This window comes from Salmo salar, chromosome 03 (genome assembly GCF_965601325.2).
Source record: "Salmo salar chromosome 03, fSalSal1, whole genome shotgun sequence".
NCBI lineage: Eukaryota > Metazoa > Chordata > Actinopteri > Salmoniformes > Salmonidae > Salmo > Salmo salar.
Window position 1 is genome coordinate 69,278,776 of NC_138293.1, and position 18,151 is coordinate 69,296,926.

An 18,151-nucleotide genomic window follows, 5' to 3' on the forward strand; every position below is an offset into this window, starting at 1 on the left:
GTCAGATGACATGAAAATAGAGCTCTTTGGCCACGTACACTAGTGGTGGGTTTGGCATCGAATTGAGAATGCATAAGCAGAAAAGAACCCCATACCAACTGTAAAATATGGTGGTGGATCTTGAATTTTATGGGGCTATTTTGCTTCCACTGGTCCTGGGGCCCTTGCTGAGGTCAACGTCATCATGAACTTTACCCAGTACACAGACATTTTAGCCAAAAACTGGATGCCTCTGCCAGGAGGTTGAAACTTGGCAGCAAGTGGATCTTCCAGCAAGACAATAACCCCAAGCACACGTCAACATCCACAAAGAAATGGTTAATTGGCTACAAAATCAACATTTTGGAATGGCAATCTCAGTCTCTAGACTTGAAATCCTTCGAAAACCTGTGGTTTGAATAGAAGAGGGCAATCTATAAGCACAGATGAAGGATATCAAGGATCTGGAAGGATTATGTATGGAGGAATGGTCTCCCAATATGAGATCCCTCCCAATATGTTTTCCAACTCATAAAAGAAAATGCCTCATTGCTATTATCCTAGCAAGGTGGGGTAATGAAAGGTACTGAAAACAGGGCTGTCAATAGTTTGACCCCTTCATTTTTGAGAAAAAAAGTATTACTTGTTAAAAAATATATATTTCTCTGAAGAATTGTATTAGCAGTGGTGTAAAGTACTTAAGTAAAAATACTTTAAAGTACTACTTAAGTAGTTGTTTTGGGTATCTGTACTTCACTTTACTATTTACATTTTTGACAACTTTTACTACATTCCTAAGGAAAAAAAATGTACTTTTTACTCCATACATTTTCCCTGACACCCTAAAGTACTTGTTACATTTCGAATGCTTAGCAGGACAGGAACATTGTCCAATTCACACACTTATCAAGAGAATCCCCCTGGTCATCCCTACTGCATCTGATCTGGCAGACTCACCAAACACACATGCTATGTTTCTAAATGATGTCTGAGTGTTGGAGTGTGCCCCTAGCTATCCGTAAAAAAAATCTAAATATTGCCGTCTGGTTTGCTTCATAATATAAGGAATGTGAAATTATTCATACTTTTACTTTTGATACTTAAGTATATTTTTGCAATTACATTTACTTTTGATACTTAAGTATATTTAAAACCAAATACTTTTGGACTTTTACTCAAGTAGTATTTTACTGGATAACTTTCACTTTTACTTTAGTCATTTTCTATTAAGATATCTCTACTTGTACTCAAGTATTACAATTAGGTACTTTTCCACCACTGTGTATTAGTATAAAATAATAGCATTTCCACATTTTGGGAGCATACAATTTAACTCAGTAATATAATTATTTATTTCATCTTCATCAAGGGTATACATTTCGGCCCCCACTGTAGATTTGGGAATTATTAGAGACATGTACATGTGTTCTTACAACAGTTAACTATAAAAGGTGTAACACTACTTTTTCATTAAGTTTTTAAAAAACAGTTGTTGTTTTTAAAGCATGACCTCACCAAAAAATATGATGAAGCATAAATGTAGAATGTTTTTTCGAATGTTTAGAATATATGCAACAATTATTTGAGAATTCAGGGTGTGTGTGTGTGTGTATATCTGTTCATGTGCCAGTGTACATTTGCTGTTGCTTGTGGGTGTATGATACATGATTCCTCAACCAATCACAAACTCAAGATATTGTGAGGGTCATAACTATAAACTGAGTGTGTGTTGATGTACTGGTGAGAGAGACAAGCAAGACAGAACAGTCGAAATCTCATACTTGTTGATCGTCCAGATTGTGAACCAACAGCAAAGAGAAAGATGAAGACCTTGGCCATCCTTGTCCTCTGTGCTCAGGCATGTGTGTGCCACTCTATTGGAGGTTAGAGCAGAGATAGAGCGACAGCGTTAGTCAAGGTTTTGCACCTGAGCAAAATGTGCAACTATTTTTAGGATTTCAGCATAAATGGAATAAGGAAAATAATCAAATAAATAATGAAACTTTATATAAATGTTAAAGAATAAATAAAACATGTAAAGAATTTATAATGTTGTAGTTGTGTTTTCAGATCGAGATGATTAGTCATGTACAATACTGTTTCCTCTCTACACAGACTCCTCTACCTCCACTGCCTCAAAGCCTGCTAGTGAGAAAAGAGTGGGTAAGAGACATCAGTAGGATAATTGGTACCAGAATGGCAGTGGTCTGATTGTGTGTACTGTAATGTTGATGACCAGTCGTAGATGCACTGAACATGGTTATTCTAAGTGCAGTGTGATTACACTTGTTTATATTTCTCTCGTTTTAAAAAGGGAATATGTTCTATGACCTTACAGGTGTGTGGATAGATAAGGAGACTTTTAAGTGAAATAGCTGGAGGAGGTTGTGTTTTATGGACATATGAGAAGACAGTGGAGGAAATAGTTAGAACTGATACAACTCCCACTACTGACATTATTGCAGGTTAGATAATAGGCTAACATAGGGCACCTACACTATTATCATTACACGCAGACTATCTAAATAAAAATCCGCAGCACCGTGGCACAGTCAAACCAGAATGAGGAGATAGGAGCAATGAAGCCTATCACGCCTGTTGAATATATGCAAAATATGTTTCCTGCTGTGGAATGTACATTCACTTTTAAGAAATGGCATGTTTGGACTGAGATGGCAGGAGAACACAGATTTCCAATGGCTGGTTCATTCAACAAGACTAGGTTGGATTTAGTCAAGGAGATAATTCAGACAGGAAGAATGGACAAGGAGAAGGGGATGAGGAAGAAGTGCCCTTGTATCAGACACTGTGATGGGGGATGATGGTGCTGGGAGAAAAAGGAGGCACAGTTCCTGTAGGGGGTTTCCCTCGCCACCCCAACTCACTCCACATAAAGGGACAGACTGGAAGACAAGACCCTAGATGGCTGCTCAAGTTGTTTCTACAGGCTCACCCCAACCACAGCCTGCAGCTCCCCCACATTCACATCAGTCACACCTGTGAACCTGGTGCCTGAAGGGTCTGTGCTTTTCACCACTTAACATTATGGTGACCCACAAACATGGACTGGAAAAGGACGTGGACCCGCCAGAGCCCTTTGTGAATGGAACTACACTCAATGCTGGACCTGTGGGCAGTTGGGGCATGTGAGTTTGCAGTGTGCGACAGAAGAGAGCCGGCACTGCCCTTGCAGACTTGTCCCTGATTCAGCTGGAGAGGTACAGTACTGTTCTGTTGTCCCCTGTCTGTCATCTGATAGCCTGGCACACAAGGTTGTTTTTCTACAAGGTGTCGAAAGCGTTCCACAGGGATGCTGGCCCATGTTGACTCCAATGCTTCCCACAGTTGTGTGAAGTTGACTGGATGTAATTTTGGTGGTGGACCATTCTTAATACACACTGGAAACTATTGAGTGTGAAAAACCGAACAGTGTTGCCGTTCTTGACACAAACCGGTGTGCCTGGCACCTACGACCATACCCTGTTCAAAGGCACTTAAATCTTTTGTCTTGCCCATTCACCCTCTGAATGGCACACATACACAATCCATGTCTCAATTGTCTCAAGGCTTAACAATCCCCCTTTAACGTGTCTCTTCCCCTTCATCTACACTGACTGAAGTGGCTTTAATAAGTGACATCAATAAGGGATCATAGCTCTCACCTGGATTCACCCGGTCAGTCTATATCATGGAAAGAGCAGGTGTTCTTAATGTTTTGTACACTCAGCGTATGTGTTTTGCTGTTAATCAATGTTTGTATGGGAACAAGCATCATTTCCACTTCATTTAAGATGAAATGTACTCAAATATTCAGGGAATTTCCTGTTGTTATCATGGAGTGAAATGTTATTTATATAAAATCAAATCAAATCAAATTTATTTATATAGCCCTTCGTACATCAGCTGATATCTCAAAGTGCTGAACAGAAACCCAGCCTAAAACCCCAAACAGCAAGCAATGCATGTGAAAGAAGCACGGTGGCTAGGAAAAACTCCCTAGGAAAAACTCCCTAGAAAGGCCAAAAACCTAGGAAGAAACCTAGAGAGGAACCAGGCTATGAGGGGTGGCCAGTCCTCTTCTGGCTGTGCTGGGTGGAGATTATAACAGAACATGGTCAAGATGTTAAAATGTTCATAAATGACCAGCATGGTCAAATAATAATAATCATAGTAGTTGTCGAGGGTGCAACAAGCACGTCCGGTGAACAGGTCAGGGTTCCATAGCCGCAGGCAGAACAGTTGAAACTGGAGCAGCAGCACGGCCAGGTGGACTGGGGACAGCAAGGAGTCATCATACCAGGTAGTCCTGAGGCATGGTCCTAGGGCTCAGGTCCTCCGAGAGAAAGACAGAAAGAGAGAAAGAGAGAATTATAGAGAGAGCATATTTAAATTCACACAGGAGACCGGATAAGACAAGAGAAATACTCCAGATGTAACAGACTGACCCTAGCCCCCCGACACATAAACTACTGCAGCATAAATACTGGAGGCTGAGACAGGAGGGATCAGAAGACACTGTGGCCCCATCCGATGATACCCCCGGACAGGGCCAAACAGGCAGGATATAACCCCACCCACTTTGCCAAAGCACAGCCCCCACACCACTTGAGGGATGTCTCCAACCACCAACTTACCGTCCTAAGACAAGGCCGAGTATAGCCCACAACGATCTCCGCCATGGCACAACCCAAGGGGGGGCGCCAACCCAGACAGGAAGACCACGTCAGTGACTCAACCCACTCAAGTGACGCACCCCTCCCATGGACGGCATGGAAGAACACCAGTAGGCCAGTGACTCAGCCCCTGTAAAAGGGTTAGAGGCAGAGAATCCCAGTGGAAAGAGGGGAACCGGCAAGGCAGAGACAGCAAGCCTATTTCTTCACACTGGATAATATCTAGATTTTCATCTATGTTTTTTTTTCGTCCCCCTTTCATCTTTCACCTCTTCCTCTTATTTTATGGAAACTGCCCAACACCTTCATTCCCAGTCTGAGGGAGGTGTGTGAGCTTAACTACTGGTGTGAGAACATGATGGACACAGCTGGGATCATTGCTGCCTACACCGAATTCTATGGACCAATCCCATACTAGATGTCAACCCACTCCACAAACCAACTTCCCTTCTGCAAGGCTTTTTTGAGAGAAATAGTTGTAATGTTCTGAGGATGAAACATCTTAATAAATCTAAATAAATGAAGTATAGATTGATACGGTGTTAGAGGGAGAGCGAGAGAGAAAGAGAGAAAGAGGATAATGAGAAGTTATCAAGAGAACTATTTGGTAATATTCTGTAGTGTAGTATGGTCCATAAAAATATCTAAACAATGTGTCTTTCATGAAATTATTTCATATTACATAACAATATTCTAACAATGTTATAACATGATACATTGTGCGAGATCTGTCATTTCCTAAAGGGAACAAATGAGAAACAGATTAGGCTACACACTGAAGGAGACCTGAACAAACGACCTCTGTGGTATCAAAGCCTGGTAAAGACTTTGATACAAAAATAGTGGAGCAACTATAGTGGAGCAAAAAGTTCCATTGGCATGACATTACTGACTTTGTTTACAAATATTGAAAGAGAAATGTTACATGTACAGATCTTCAGCACCTTCATGAATATAAAACATCTATGACAGCTGAAAACATTTAGACTACATTGCATTTTATATTGCATGAACAAACATATCTATCTACCTGTTCAATTGCGTAAATGATCCCAAGGCTGGGGCATTTAATTTGGTCATTACTGCCAATGTTCGTATTTACAGCTGAAGTCAGAAGTTTACAAACACTTAGGTTGGAGTCATTAAAACTCGTTTTTCAACCACTCCACAAATTTCTTGTTAACAAACTATAGTTTTGGCAAGTCGGTTAGGACATCTACTTTGTGCATGACACAAGTAATTTTTCCAACAATTGTTTACAGACGGATTATTTCACTTATAATTCACTGTATCACAATTCCAGTGGGTCAGAAGTGTACATACACTAAGTTGACTGTGCCTTTAAACAGCTTGGAAAATTCCATAAAATTATGTCATGGCATTAGAAGCTTCTGATAGGCTAATTGACATCATTGGAGTCAATTGGAGGTGTACCTGTGGATGTATTTCAAGGCCTACCTTCAAACTCACTGCCTCTTTGCTTGACATCATGGGAAAATCAAAAGAAATCAGCCAAGACCTCAGAAAAAAATTGTAGACCTCCACCAGTCTGGTTCATCCTTGGGAGCAATTTCCAAACGCCTGAACGTACCACGTTCATCTGTACAAACAATAGTACGAGCGTATTTTGTTTGACCTTCTATTTTGGCGTTTCCGGTTTCTCACACGAGACTTCCGCCCTAGCTCGCGGCAATCAAAATATGGTGGACTGCATCAATTAGCCAAAAGCGTTTGTCAGTGTGATCTAAAAGGGTATCTCATACATTAGTTTGATACAGGAAACGACATTTATAGTTGACAATTCACCCGATTGGAAAGTAAGAGAGGGGAAAGGCGCACTGCCCACAGTTTTCACGTGGATAAAGGTAGAGTCAATTCAAGTTAGCTTTTTCGTTACCTGTTCATCAAGCTAGTTGACTGGCTAATTTAGCAAGCTAACGTTATGCTGATGTGAAACCTGCAGACTTTGGCGATATAGCTACCGTTGGTTACAAAATTTGCTAGCTAGTTAGCTAGCTATTTAACATTTCAGCAAATTAATATTGGCGAGTATTTCCATGATCTATAGCTACCTAACATTAGAACTGGTACAGCTTTGCTAGCTAATTTAGCTAACGTTAGTTGTTAGTTTGGACTTGTTAACGTATACTTCTGACTAGCTGCTATTCACCCAATAATTGTCTTGTGACATTGTGCTGGGAGACGAACTTGTATGTACAAGTATGTTTCCCAGCACAATGTCAAAAGGCAATTCATTATTGGTTTAATCGCAGCAAGAGAGTGAACGTTATTTATAATAAGAACCTCTCTGAAATGGGACCTCTCTGAAATGGAAATGAATGGCCCTCCCTAGAGCAAAATATATTTTACCTAAACCCTCCCTGAACGCAAAAAACGAGTGACCCTCCCCATACCCAAAATAATAATTAAAACAAAGTGGATAGCAGAGAACGTTTACCCTCACTTCTTGGACAGACCAGAGCCTTAAATATGAATATTTGTTTAATGCCATACCAATTTCTGAAATTACAGGCTAAGAATGAACATATGCCTGTGTGTTCATCTCATATTTCTCCAATGCCAAATCAATGTGTCTTGTTTGCAATGAAACTGCCCCTGTTTGCAAATAATACAATCTGAGACCTCATTAGGAATCTGAGCATGGCGCTTTCCAAAGTTAGGCCTAACTTATCACCCCAGACAGACTAGACCTACCGACGCAGAAAAATGGCAGCTTTAACTGCTCGCTACTCTTCTTCTGTAGCTCAACCCAACGAGAGAAGGTCACAAGCGTTTACCTAAAAGCTGTCTGGGTTTAAACATCTTATATTGTATAGAAAGTGAATAACTTAATCAATTGATAGTGACAGAATAAGATTACTTCCCAAGCAAAGGAAATGTGTCTTTATGCTAGAAACAATGACATCCCCATATGCATCAGAATCACGTCTTTCCTGGATATTTTACAGCTTGTTTCTAGCATAAAGCATCGCGGACCAAAGCGCTGTTATAGATCACTTTATATAATCGGATCTGTTTTCTTTTTTTGCCATTTTCTTTAATAAGCAGGCCAATGGCATACCATCTCATACCCCATCAATTCGAGTCTTGGTTTTAACTTAACCTGCCTCCGTGTCAGTGAAGTGCTGTTATTTAAAGAGTGGATGGTGGAATTGACCAACAAATCTTTTGACATAGTAGTCTATAGCCTAAGTTAGCCTGCCAACCAGGTGGGCCTACCTCTTATTTTTTAAATAGGCTCCAACACAAAGCCCTCTTGTTGTTAGTAAACTAATTAAAATTAACACTGTTGAAATGAATTATGCCAATTTGAATTTGCCTACTTTCAGCACCATGAGCTGTCCATTTCCCATTGATTGTGCCGCTGCTTCGTTTCAGCACCACAATGTAAGTTACTTGAATCACAATAAGTGAGGTCAATAACTCTGATAAATAGGCCTACATCATGGGCAGGAAGCACATGGTTTTTAATCAAATCAATTATAGTAGTAGCAAGCTATAAAAGTTGACATCCAGTCTTCCTTTTCATCTTCCGCGCTCTCCTTCTCAAACTGAACTGAACATAGGCTATAGCAGTGTTTCCCAACCCTGGTCCTCTAATACTCCCAACAGTACACCGTTTCGTTGTGGCCCTTGACAAATACACCTCATTGAGGGCTTGAAAAGTTGAATCAGGTATGCTTGTCCAGGGTTAAAATAGAAATGTGTACTATTGGGGGGTACTGGAGGACCAGGGTTGGGAAACACTGTTCATGAGCAAGAGTGAATTTTTTTGGAAGAAGCCTCTGACTCTCCCTCTGAACTGCCACCGTAGATCTACACAGCACAGGCATTGGTTAGGAATCACACAAAAAAAGTTTTTGTTCAGCAAGAGCAGAGCAGGCTGGGGCTCATGGTTGGAATATCCATTGCAGTGTGTAATGCAGCCTAGTTTTATTTACACCATCCCAGCAGCTATCTTATAACTTATAGATTTGTATTTTCTCCTGATTCCAATAAGTTGATACTGTATCTTCCCTGGCAGGGTGAAGGAGACGCGCCGTCACCATGGGGCGACGTTCGACCTCCTCCACCAAGAGTGGGAAGTTCATGAACCCCACCGACCAGGCCAGTAAGTAACATCATACACTTTCCGTCGTCATGTGACAGCGCACATCATATGTTCACCTCAACTTGAGCATGAACACATCAGTGGACACCCATTGTTACTTAAGCTTCAGGGGATTCCATGTCTGTGAAAGGAAAATCATTTCAATGTCTGTTATTGAGCTCAGCAGCACTATGAACAATAGTAAAGGCATCAACGTAGAGGAGCTGTCAGGTAACAGGTTCTACATCAAACTTAATGCGGTGCCTTTTCCTCTTCAGGGAAGGAGGCCAGGAAACGGGAGCTGAAGAAGGTAAGACCTTGGTTAACAAGTTGAATGTCAGTGACAGGTTGACTTTGTATTCTGTCTGTAAAACTCACTGTGCTCTTCTTTGCTGCGCCACAGAACAAGAAGCAGAGGATGATGGTGAGAACAGCTGTACTGAAGATGAAGGACCCCAGACAGATCATCAAAGACATGGAGAAGCTGGATGAAATGGGTGAGCCATTGCAAACGGGTTTTAAACAAGGTTGTGCGTTTGTTATTTGTCTTCCAAAAAGATCTTGCTAATCATTTTATTTTCTCCTGTTCACATCCGTTCTCTATCTGTTTTTTCTTGTGCCAGAGTTCAACCCTGTGCAGCAGCCGCTGCTGAATGAGAAGGTGCTGAGGGACAAGAGGAAGAAGCTACGGGAGACGTTTGAGCGCATCGTACGTTTGTACGAAAGAGAGAACCCAGACACTTACAAGGAGCTACGCAAACTGGAGCTGGACTATGAGAGCAATCGTGGCAAGCTGTCACTCTACTTTGACTCAGTCAAGGTGTGTATGCTATGCTGATGAACATGTATGAATTGAATAGATAAACCGAGCAGTGCTCAGTTGGTAGAGCATGGTGTTTGCAACACCAGCATGGTGTGTGCAACGCCAGGGTTGTGGGTTCGATTCCCACGGGGGCCAGTACAAAAAAAAATGCATGAAATGAAATGTATGTATTCACTACTGTAAGTCGCTCTGGATAAGAGCGTCTGCTAAATGACAAAAAATGTAAATGTCATAATTGTTGCTGTTGTTCACTACTCACTATTTCTCTTCCTCGCTCTGTCAACTAGAATGCTGAACTGGTGGAGGTGGATAGCATCCCACTCCCAGAGATGCCCCACGCTCCCTCCAGCATCCTGATCCAGGACATCCCCCTGCCTGGGGCCCAGCCTCCCTCCATCCTGAAGAAGGGCTCCTCGTTAAGGTGGGCACTCCCCTGAATTTACAGTGCTGTCTCAGTATCATTCCTATGGACCACACCACAAAGCTACCAGCTGCTCTGTAAACACTCTCTCTTTCTCTCTCAGTAAGGGGATCAGTGCCTCCATGTCTGCAGCGGTGGCAGGCGTCCCTCGGTTACCCCCTGGTAGGAAACCCCCAGGTCCCCCAACTGGCCCCCCACCGTCTCAGGTCCTGGCGCTGTACGCCTCACGCAGGGCCCAGTTCGCAGCAGACGCAGGTACTGCACTACTGCATGTTTGTACATGGGATCAGGAGGAATAAATATGCTTCTTTCTACTTTCTCATCCAAATCCACCTTTCTCTGCCTACAACCAGATGCATCCAACCAGGCCTCTGACATGGAGAAAGCCATGGACACTATGCTGATGGGAGGAGAGAGGGACAGTGGGAGCGAGAGCGATGGTGACGATGGGGAGGAAGACGACAGCGACTCTGAAGAGGACAGTGAAGGAGAGAGGGATGACGGAGGCGAGGTTGACAAGAGGATGATGGTGGACCGGCAGGAGGACGATAGAGAGAAGGGCAGAGAGGAGGACAGAGGGGACAGACATGCAGGTGAGAGGCGGAGCCTTGTCCGCATATGTGCTTGCTTGATCACCCCAAGTGTGTTGGGTTCTGTCTTCAAGTCTGTGCACTGCTTGGTGTTGTAGTTTAAAGAATGATAACACAGATATGGAGTTTTACACAAGGTTGTGTGATATGTTTTGCAGGACGCAGTGTGCGGTTTGCAGACATGCCCCCCTCAGCACCCAGGGAGAAGAGCAAGAAGAAGAGGATTGTGAAGAAGAAAAAGGCCATCACTCCTCTGCAGGCTATGATGCTTAGGATGGCAGGTACTGTATCTCCTTCAGTCTGCACACAACACCACTACCACACTTCAGCAGGACTTGATGATGCAGATGAATGATTGGATTGTTGACACTATTTTGGAGAATGATGTAATTTAAAGAGGTTTGTATTCGCTGAGGAGGATTTCTCCATGGGAACTAGGTTATACTTTCTTCCTTCATCCCTTTCTCACTCATCCCCCTTTATTATTTGTCTACAGGGCAGTCCATCCCTGAGGAGGAAGAGGAGGAAGAGGAAGTTGAGGAGGAGTATACTGACTCTGACGACTCAGACATCGAGGATAGGGGACCACCAGGCGACAACCAGTCTCACCTTATACCCAATCAGCGCATGCCTCCACCCTCTGGACCAATGGGAGGACAGCAACCACCTCTACACATGCAGGGTCCACCAGGAACAGGGCCTCCACCGTTGGGACCACCCCCAGCTCCTCCAATGAGGCCTCCTGGTCCGCCCTCTGGCCTGCCTCCCGGCCCTCCACCCGGTTAGTTGGTTTTATGTGTAGTAATGATTGGAATATAGTGTCACCTTGTGTGACGTTGCTTCATTACTATCAAATTACTAAAACAAGGCACTATGATGTGATATATCATATGATATGTCTTGTTTGTCATCCTAAGGTGCTCCCCCGTTTTTGAGGCCGCCTGGTATGCTAGGTGGTCCAAGGGGGCCGATGCCCCGGCTACTGCCCCCTGGACCCCCACCAGGTCGTCCCCCTGGCCCTCCCCCAGGCCCCCCTCCAGGTCTCCCTCCTGGTCCTCCACCCCGGGGACCCCCACCCAGACTGCCTCCCCCAGCTCCCCCAGGTATGTGTGGATGTATTTTTGTGCCTTTTATTGGAATTTCATATGACTTTATCCCTTCTCCTTAAACACGGAACATTGTCAAAACATACATATTTTTTAAACATAACTACAGTTCAGCACTACCCAAAGTTAACAGTAATAAAAATATCAACATGGCACATACCTCAAGCTAAAATAAATGTAAAATGAATTTTGGGCAGCAAAGCATGGGACTAAAGCAGGATTTTCCCCCACTCTAATCTCCTCTCTTCTCCCTTTCTGTAGGCATCCCCCCTCCACCACGTTCTGGCCCCCCACGCCAACTCGCCCCTCCCCTCTCTCTTTTCCCCCCGCCGCTTAACTCCGTCCTCAGCGCTCCCCCCAGCATCGTCCACCGCCAGAAACCCGGCTCCAACCCAGATGGCTCCCAGAGCAACCCCAATGCCTCCATGCTGCCCCCTCCCTCCATGCCTATGTCCATGCGCCCAGGGATGCAGATGCCCCCTCCCCCGGGGACAAGTGCCCTGCCGTCGGGCGCGAACCCCACCAGCCACCACCATGCACCAACCATTGAGAAGCGGGCCAACATCACCTCTGTCTCAGCCGGAGGCAGCAATCTGACAACAGGCCAGGGGAGTGGCGGAGCCACCATCTCAGCCAAACCCCAGATCATCAACCCCAAGACAGAGGTCACCCGCTTCGTGCCCACGGCGCTGAGGGTGCGCAGGGATAAAGGGGCCGGGAGCGGAGGAGGGCCTATGGAAAAGAGAGGAAGAAGAGAGGAAAGGGTGGGAGGACAGAAGCAGCAGTCGATGGCTGCCCCCATGGGGTCAGCCAACCCTACTCAGATGGGCCCAGTCTCTCAGCCCAACATGAAGACCAAGGACCAGATGTATGAGGCCTTCATGAGGGAGATGGAGGGACTCCTCTGAGACTGACAAGGGCTGCGGGGTGAAAAGGGTGGGTGTGTTGAGAAGGAATGAACAGTAGGGGTCATGAAGAAAGTGTTAGTGATACCATCAAGCAGATGCTGTTCAGAAACACATTGGTTCCTCTAAATGAAGCAGAAAGGCTTTGTTTTTCACAATGAGACTAGAATCTCCTCCCTACCAACTTACTGTACATGGCTATGATAATTTGGCTCAATATTTGTTAAAAAGCGAGTGTTTTTTTATGACTGTCAAATGTTTATTTTATTGTTGAACTGAGAAAGGTGATGGATTTCAAAGAAAGAAGGGGGGGTGTTTTGTCAGGTGTTTGTAGGAAAATCCAAATGAGTGTGCTTGTCTGAAATGGTTAGACCTGCAACTAAATAAATACTTAAACTCAATTAACTATTTTCAGTCCAATCTTTTTTTTTAAGTATCTTTTCATAAATCAGACTACAAATGAATAAACCACCATGATGAACAGGCTTGTTCAGCAGGACGCAACGTTTTGGAACATTCAGATGGAAGAACTAGGTTTTGTAGGATAAGGAATCACATCAGCTCTATTCATGGCATTTCTATCTGCAAAGTTTGACAACTGAATGTGGTCTAAACTTCGCAATTCATTTGAATGATTTATGAATTCAGCGGGGAACATCAAGTCCCAGAAATCCTGGCATGAAATCTTATCCATTTCCGTACATGCGCACTTTAGCGTAGACGGCACGTTGGCAAACAAGCATGGCGGACGATTCGGAGAAAAGTGTTGAGATAAAAACAGATGACGCAAAGGATGAAGATTCGAGTAGTGATGATAACAGTAACGTTAATATCGCTGAAAATGATGAGCCAGTGAAGACCTTCAAGGATCTGGTGAGTAACGTTAGCTAGCTAAATGGAAATGGTGGATAGGCTTGCCGGTTTGGAAGCGAGCTAACGTTAGTTAACAGCACATCAACAAATCAACCTACCGCTGATAAGTTAGCAAGTTAACTGTCTTTCAACCACCAACATACAGTTCAGCATTCTACGGTTCACCAGGTAGAGAGCTGGGTACAGCTGTGAGATGATGTGATGTCATTGACAGACATTTAAAAATGGGGCGCACATTCAGCCATACGATTTGTGTAGATGTGTAACATCAACTCCATATTCTAACGCGTTTATATATTTCTGCTATGGCATGCATCTGTTAATATAGGGTGTAACTGAAGTGCTGTGTGAAGCTTGTGAACAGTTGGGATGGAAGATTCCTACAAAGATCCAGGTAGAGGCAATACCTGTAGCCTTACAAGGTGAGTTCAGTTGGATGGAGGGGGGTGAATGTTCTTGTTTGTGCCATGTATAAAACGGTTGGTAAAGACCTGTCCTCCTAGGTGGAAGGTCTCATGTCTGTTTGTAAACTCATGATGCACTTTCTTCTCTCCAATCTCAGGAAAGGATGTAATTGGCTTGGCAGAGACTGGCTCAGGGAAGACCGGTGCATTTGCTCTGCCCATCCTGCAGTCACTCCTCGCTTCTGCTCAGAGGCTGCACACACTCATACTCACCCCCACCAGAGAGCTGGCTTTCCAGATAGCAGAGCAGTTTGAGGCCCTGGGCTCCAGCATCGGAGTCAAGACTGGTACGTGGGCATTGGAAGGAGTAGAAACACACTTGAGTTCCTTCAAATGTATGTAACTGTTGTTTTAACTGGTCTTTTTTTCTGTTTCAGCTGTTATCGTTGGAGGAATTGACATGATGTCCCAATCCCTGGTCCTGGCCAAGAAACCTCACATTGTCATTGGTGAGAAAATAACTTAATCCAACCTACCCCTTTCAGTTGCTTAATATGGTACCATATTTTAAGTGCATTCCTGGTTGATACTAACTGTGTATTCACCATGGGTGTCATAACAGCCACCCCCGGGCGGTTGATAGACCACTTAGAGAACACCAAAGGCTTCTCACTGCGAGCGCTGAAGTTCCTGGTGATGGATGAGGCAGACCGGATCCTCAACATGGACTTTGAGACTGAGGTGGACAAGATCCTAAAGGTTATTCCCAGAGACAGACGCACGTTTCTCTTCTCTGCCACCATGACCAAAAAGGTACCCACATAATAGCCCCTATTATCTATTCCTTTTAGCTCTTCATTTGAGACATATCAGAGTATCCCTAACACCTGGCCTGTCACACTAACCCTTCTGTCTTCTATATTTACCAAGGTCGCAAAGCTGCAGAGAGCAGCTCTGAAGGATCCAGTTAAATGTGCCGTTAACACCAAGTACTCAACAGTAGAAAAACTTCAGCAGTACTACGTCTTCATACCCTCCAAATACAAGGTACATGAAGTTTGATGTTCTAATGGTATCAAGGTAATTTTTCTTTGAGAAGTCAGAAGCTGTGTAAGGTTAGTGTTGGATTGTAAGTTAACTGGCTGTGTCTCCAGGATTGTTACCTGGTGTCCATCATCAACGAGCTGGCTGGGAACTCCTTCATGATCTTCTGCAGTACGTGTAACAATGCCCAGCGGGTGGCGCTGCTGCTCAGAAACTTGGGCATCACTGCCATCCCCCTGCATGGGCAGATGAGTCAGGTACCCCCTTATCCAAACACACTACTGTCTACCAACATACTCACTCCAAATATCATACTCTAACACTTCGAAATGTTTTACACATCAGTGAAATCTGCATCTAAGAAAGTATAAATATTGTCTTTGTTGGTCAGAACAAACGTCTGGGGTCGCTGAACAAGTTCAAGTCTAAGTCTCGCTCTGTGTTGCTGGCGACGGACGTGGCATCAAGAGGACTGGACATTCCACATGTAGACTGTGTTATTAACTACGACATCCCAACCCACTCAAAGGTATCAGTCTTGCTTGTGTGGATGTTTCTCCCCGGTCTGTGCAGTCTTTTCAGTGTTATCACAAACGATGGACCCAACTGAGCAAGTTTAGTGGTGTTTTATTGTGTGTGTGTGTGTGCGCTCTCAGGACTACATCCACAGAGTGGGGCGAACCGCCAGAGCAGGGCGGTCTGGAAAATCCATCACATTTGTCACACAGTAAGGGCCACCTTTATGCTCGATCTCAACCAATCCTATTGAAATTGGTTACTTCGTCCAAAGATTTTCTTCTGATTGACATATTAACCTCTCAGGTATGATGTGGAGCTGTTCCAGCGAATCGAAACTCTCATTGGCAAGAAGCTGCCTGCCTTCCCCACGCAGGAGGAGGAAGTGATGATGCTGGTGGAGAGAGTGAGCGAGGCACAGCGATTCGCCAGAATTGTGAGTCTCAATCAGTGTCTTTTCAGCACTGTTGTCATCCATTGTAATAGCTCTAAAGTCAGTCACGATAACCTCTTTCCCTCTCAGGAAATGAAGGAACAAGGAGAAAAGAGGAAGAGGCCCAGAGGAGAAGAGGGGGATGACAGAGAGCAGTCCAGCGGTGTGAGGAAGAAAGTAAGAGGCGGCGCTGGTGGTGGTGGCGGCGGCGGAGGGGGGAGGAGCGGAGGTGGCAGAGGGGGGGGAGGAGGAAAAAACCGTGGCGGAGCAGCATGGAGAGGAGGACGTTAAAGGTGCCAGTAGAATAACACAATACTGTACATATTGTCAGATAGTATGTCATTTTCTTCTTGATATAAAACATCTATGATTATTAACGGATGCCGCTTTCTTTACAACCACCACATCACAGTGACAGGCTATTTAATTACCAATGACTTGTTCAATTTACTAATCAATATTTCCATTTGTAAAATGTTTATGTAAAATCAAGACCATTTTCAGTGAGTTGTGTTCGCATTCACAATTTGATAATAAAGCTTGGTCAACATGAATGGAATCCTAATATGATAATATAACATCATGAATTTGTATTAAATATTTCATTAAATCTTTTGAATGTATATTTGCAATGCAGGTGACATGAACAGGGTAAAAATAGACTTTAAACCAACAATGACCTATATTTCCAGGAAGATAATGGTACAAATAAGCCCCACCACTTTGGACTCAAGATGGGGGTGTTGCATATCATGATATCTAACCAGTTACTCTGTGGTAGCTTATTGTAACATTTGTACCATGTCAAATATCACTCCATGCAATACCTAACGAACATACAAAATGAACATTGCATCAACGGAGTGTTAATGACTGAAGGAACAAATACGTGCATTATTATTTCGTGCACTGAGCATAATGATTTAATTGAAAGGAAATGAAGAGGGTCAGGTTGAAGATGGTGTCAGGGAAGAGGTGGAACGATGGACCAGAAATAATTCCTCTAAAAAAGTTGGTTTTCTCTGTTTTTAGCCAATAGGAGGCGAGGGTACTAGAGACAGTAGTGTGCGAATCCAATTGTGTTTTACCGCATCTAGTAGGTGTGTGCAGTGTATAGACTTACACAACTAGATATTATATTCACCTCATGTAGCTTCAGAATAAAACATGATTTGTATTTGTTTATCATTAGACGTCTGTTTGTCAGAGGATATCAACACTTTAGAAAATATAGCACGTAAAGCATCACAATGAGCTATTGAATTCAGACGAGCTGATCTATTGGTCAATATCTATGTCTCCACAACCCATCGTAGGCGGAGTAACAGCGGTCAGATCTGTTCGGTTGAGGGGCCCCACCATAGGGGCAGTGTCTTTGGTGCATACCAAAGCCTAGATAGATACCTGAATATCAGTTGTGTTGTTGCATAAATTGTTATTAAAGAGGGAGATCGGTCTATTCGTGTGAACAGTTGTCCTCGTTTCTGCCCTCACAGCACCAGGTAAATTACCAGCTCTTTTAGGAATAATTGTATTCTGCATGGTTACATTAGCAGCTTGAAGACTGTCCGGCTGGATGGATTTAGGCTACATAGCGCAACTGTGGAGGTACTTGCAATGATGTCGTTATATTATGTTCAGGACTATTGACTACCCAGATACGTTGAATTAAAATATGTTAAAGGCATATATTGCGTTATATTTATTGAAGATTTGAATTGAATGAAATTGAAATTATGACTTTGGAGATGTTTCTACACCAAAATTGACTCCCTTGACCAGTAGAGCTCAGCATGATTTCAGATGGTTTCTGTTATCAAAGTGATCGTAAATGTCAGATAACGTGCAGCTATCTGAATCTATGTGATCTATAATAGCGATATAGGTTATTCAGGGACCTGCTGATCTAATAAATACATGTTTATTGTCTATGTTGATTGTCATGTATGGCAAGATTGCGTACCATTCACAACACTGTTACACCAGCGCGCGAAATGGCAAGTGTCAAGTCAGTGTAAGACGCGCGTTATTAAACGAGTCAACAATGTAGCCAGCCTGTCAGGCAAATCAACAACAAAAACGTTTTTAAAAATGGGGTTCTGTTTGGCACTTACTTTATTCTGAATATATTTGTTCAACACGATGAATACTCTACCTGAAGGTGAGGAATTGCTTTCCATGTTTGGCTGCAAACGTCTACTTGGATGAGGAACTTGTGATAAGTTCTGCTGTAAAATGCAATGATGCTGTAGGCCTATTTTGGCGTGTACAGA

General features: G+C 43.5%; 4 protein-coding genes across 5 annotated transcripts in view; all 4 read left to right on the forward strand.

Moving 5' to 3' along the window:
- Nucleotides 1–1,686: 1,686 nt before the first annotated feature.
- On the forward strand, nucleotides 1,687–5,206 carry LOC106601174 (osteocalcin 1-like). Its single transcript, XM_045716061.2, has 3 exons — nucleotides 1,687–1,862; nucleotides 2,095–2,155; nucleotides 4,968–5,206. Exons 1-3 carry the CDS (start codon nucleotides 1,802–1,804, stop codon nucleotides 5,068–5,070), a joined length of 225 nt encoding a protein of 74 aa, XP_045572017.1. The 5' UTR covers nucleotides 1,687–1,801; the 3' UTR covers nucleotides 5,071–5,206.
- A 1,098-nt stretch (nucleotides 5,207–6,304) lies between these two features.
- LOC106601201 (WW domain-binding protein 11) lies at nucleotides 6,305–13,009 on the forward strand. The gene is made up of 12 exons (XM_045715167.2): nucleotides 6,305–6,517; nucleotides 8,698–8,784; nucleotides 9,042–9,073; nucleotides 9,167–9,260; nucleotides 9,387–9,583; nucleotides 9,874–10,007; nucleotides 10,111–10,262; nucleotides 10,361–10,600; nucleotides 10,756–10,878; nucleotides 11,094–11,378; nucleotides 11,515–11,700; nucleotides 11,965–13,009. The coding sequence occupies exons 2-12, from the start codon at nucleotides 8,721–8,723 to the stop codon at nucleotides 12,609–12,611; spliced, it is 2,154 nt and encodes a 717-aa protein (XP_045571123.2). The 5' UTR covers nucleotides 6,305–6,517; nucleotides 8,698–8,720; the 3' UTR covers nucleotides 12,612–13,009.
- A 293-nt stretch (nucleotides 13,010–13,302) lies between these two features.
- Nucleotides 13,303–16,432, forward strand: LOC106601200 (putative ATP-dependent RNA helicase DDX47). The gene is made up of 11 exons (XM_014193204.3): nucleotides 13,303–13,481; nucleotides 13,810–13,903; nucleotides 14,044–14,232; nucleotides 14,323–14,394; nucleotides 14,508–14,698; nucleotides 14,816–14,932; nucleotides 15,040–15,186; nucleotides 15,321–15,458; nucleotides 15,586–15,656; nucleotides 15,752–15,881; nucleotides 15,969–16,432. The coding sequence occupies exons 1-11, from the start codon at nucleotides 13,350–13,352 to the stop codon at nucleotides 16,167–16,169; spliced, it is 1,482 nt and encodes a 493-aa protein (XP_014048679.3). The 5' UTR covers nucleotides 13,303–13,349; the 3' UTR covers nucleotides 16,170–16,432.
- A 206-nt stretch (nucleotides 16,433–16,638) lies between these two features.
- LOC106601165 (myosin-10) overlaps nucleotides 16,639–18,151 on the forward strand; it is a 66,640-nt gene continuing 65,127 nt past the window's right edge. For both annotated transcript variants that reach the window (XM_045716125.2, XM_045716126.2), the window contains exon 1: nucleotides 16,639–17,380. The gene's annotated coding sequence lies outside the window, so the exon portion shown is untranslated. The remainder of the gene's footprint in view (nucleotides 17,381–18,151) is intronic.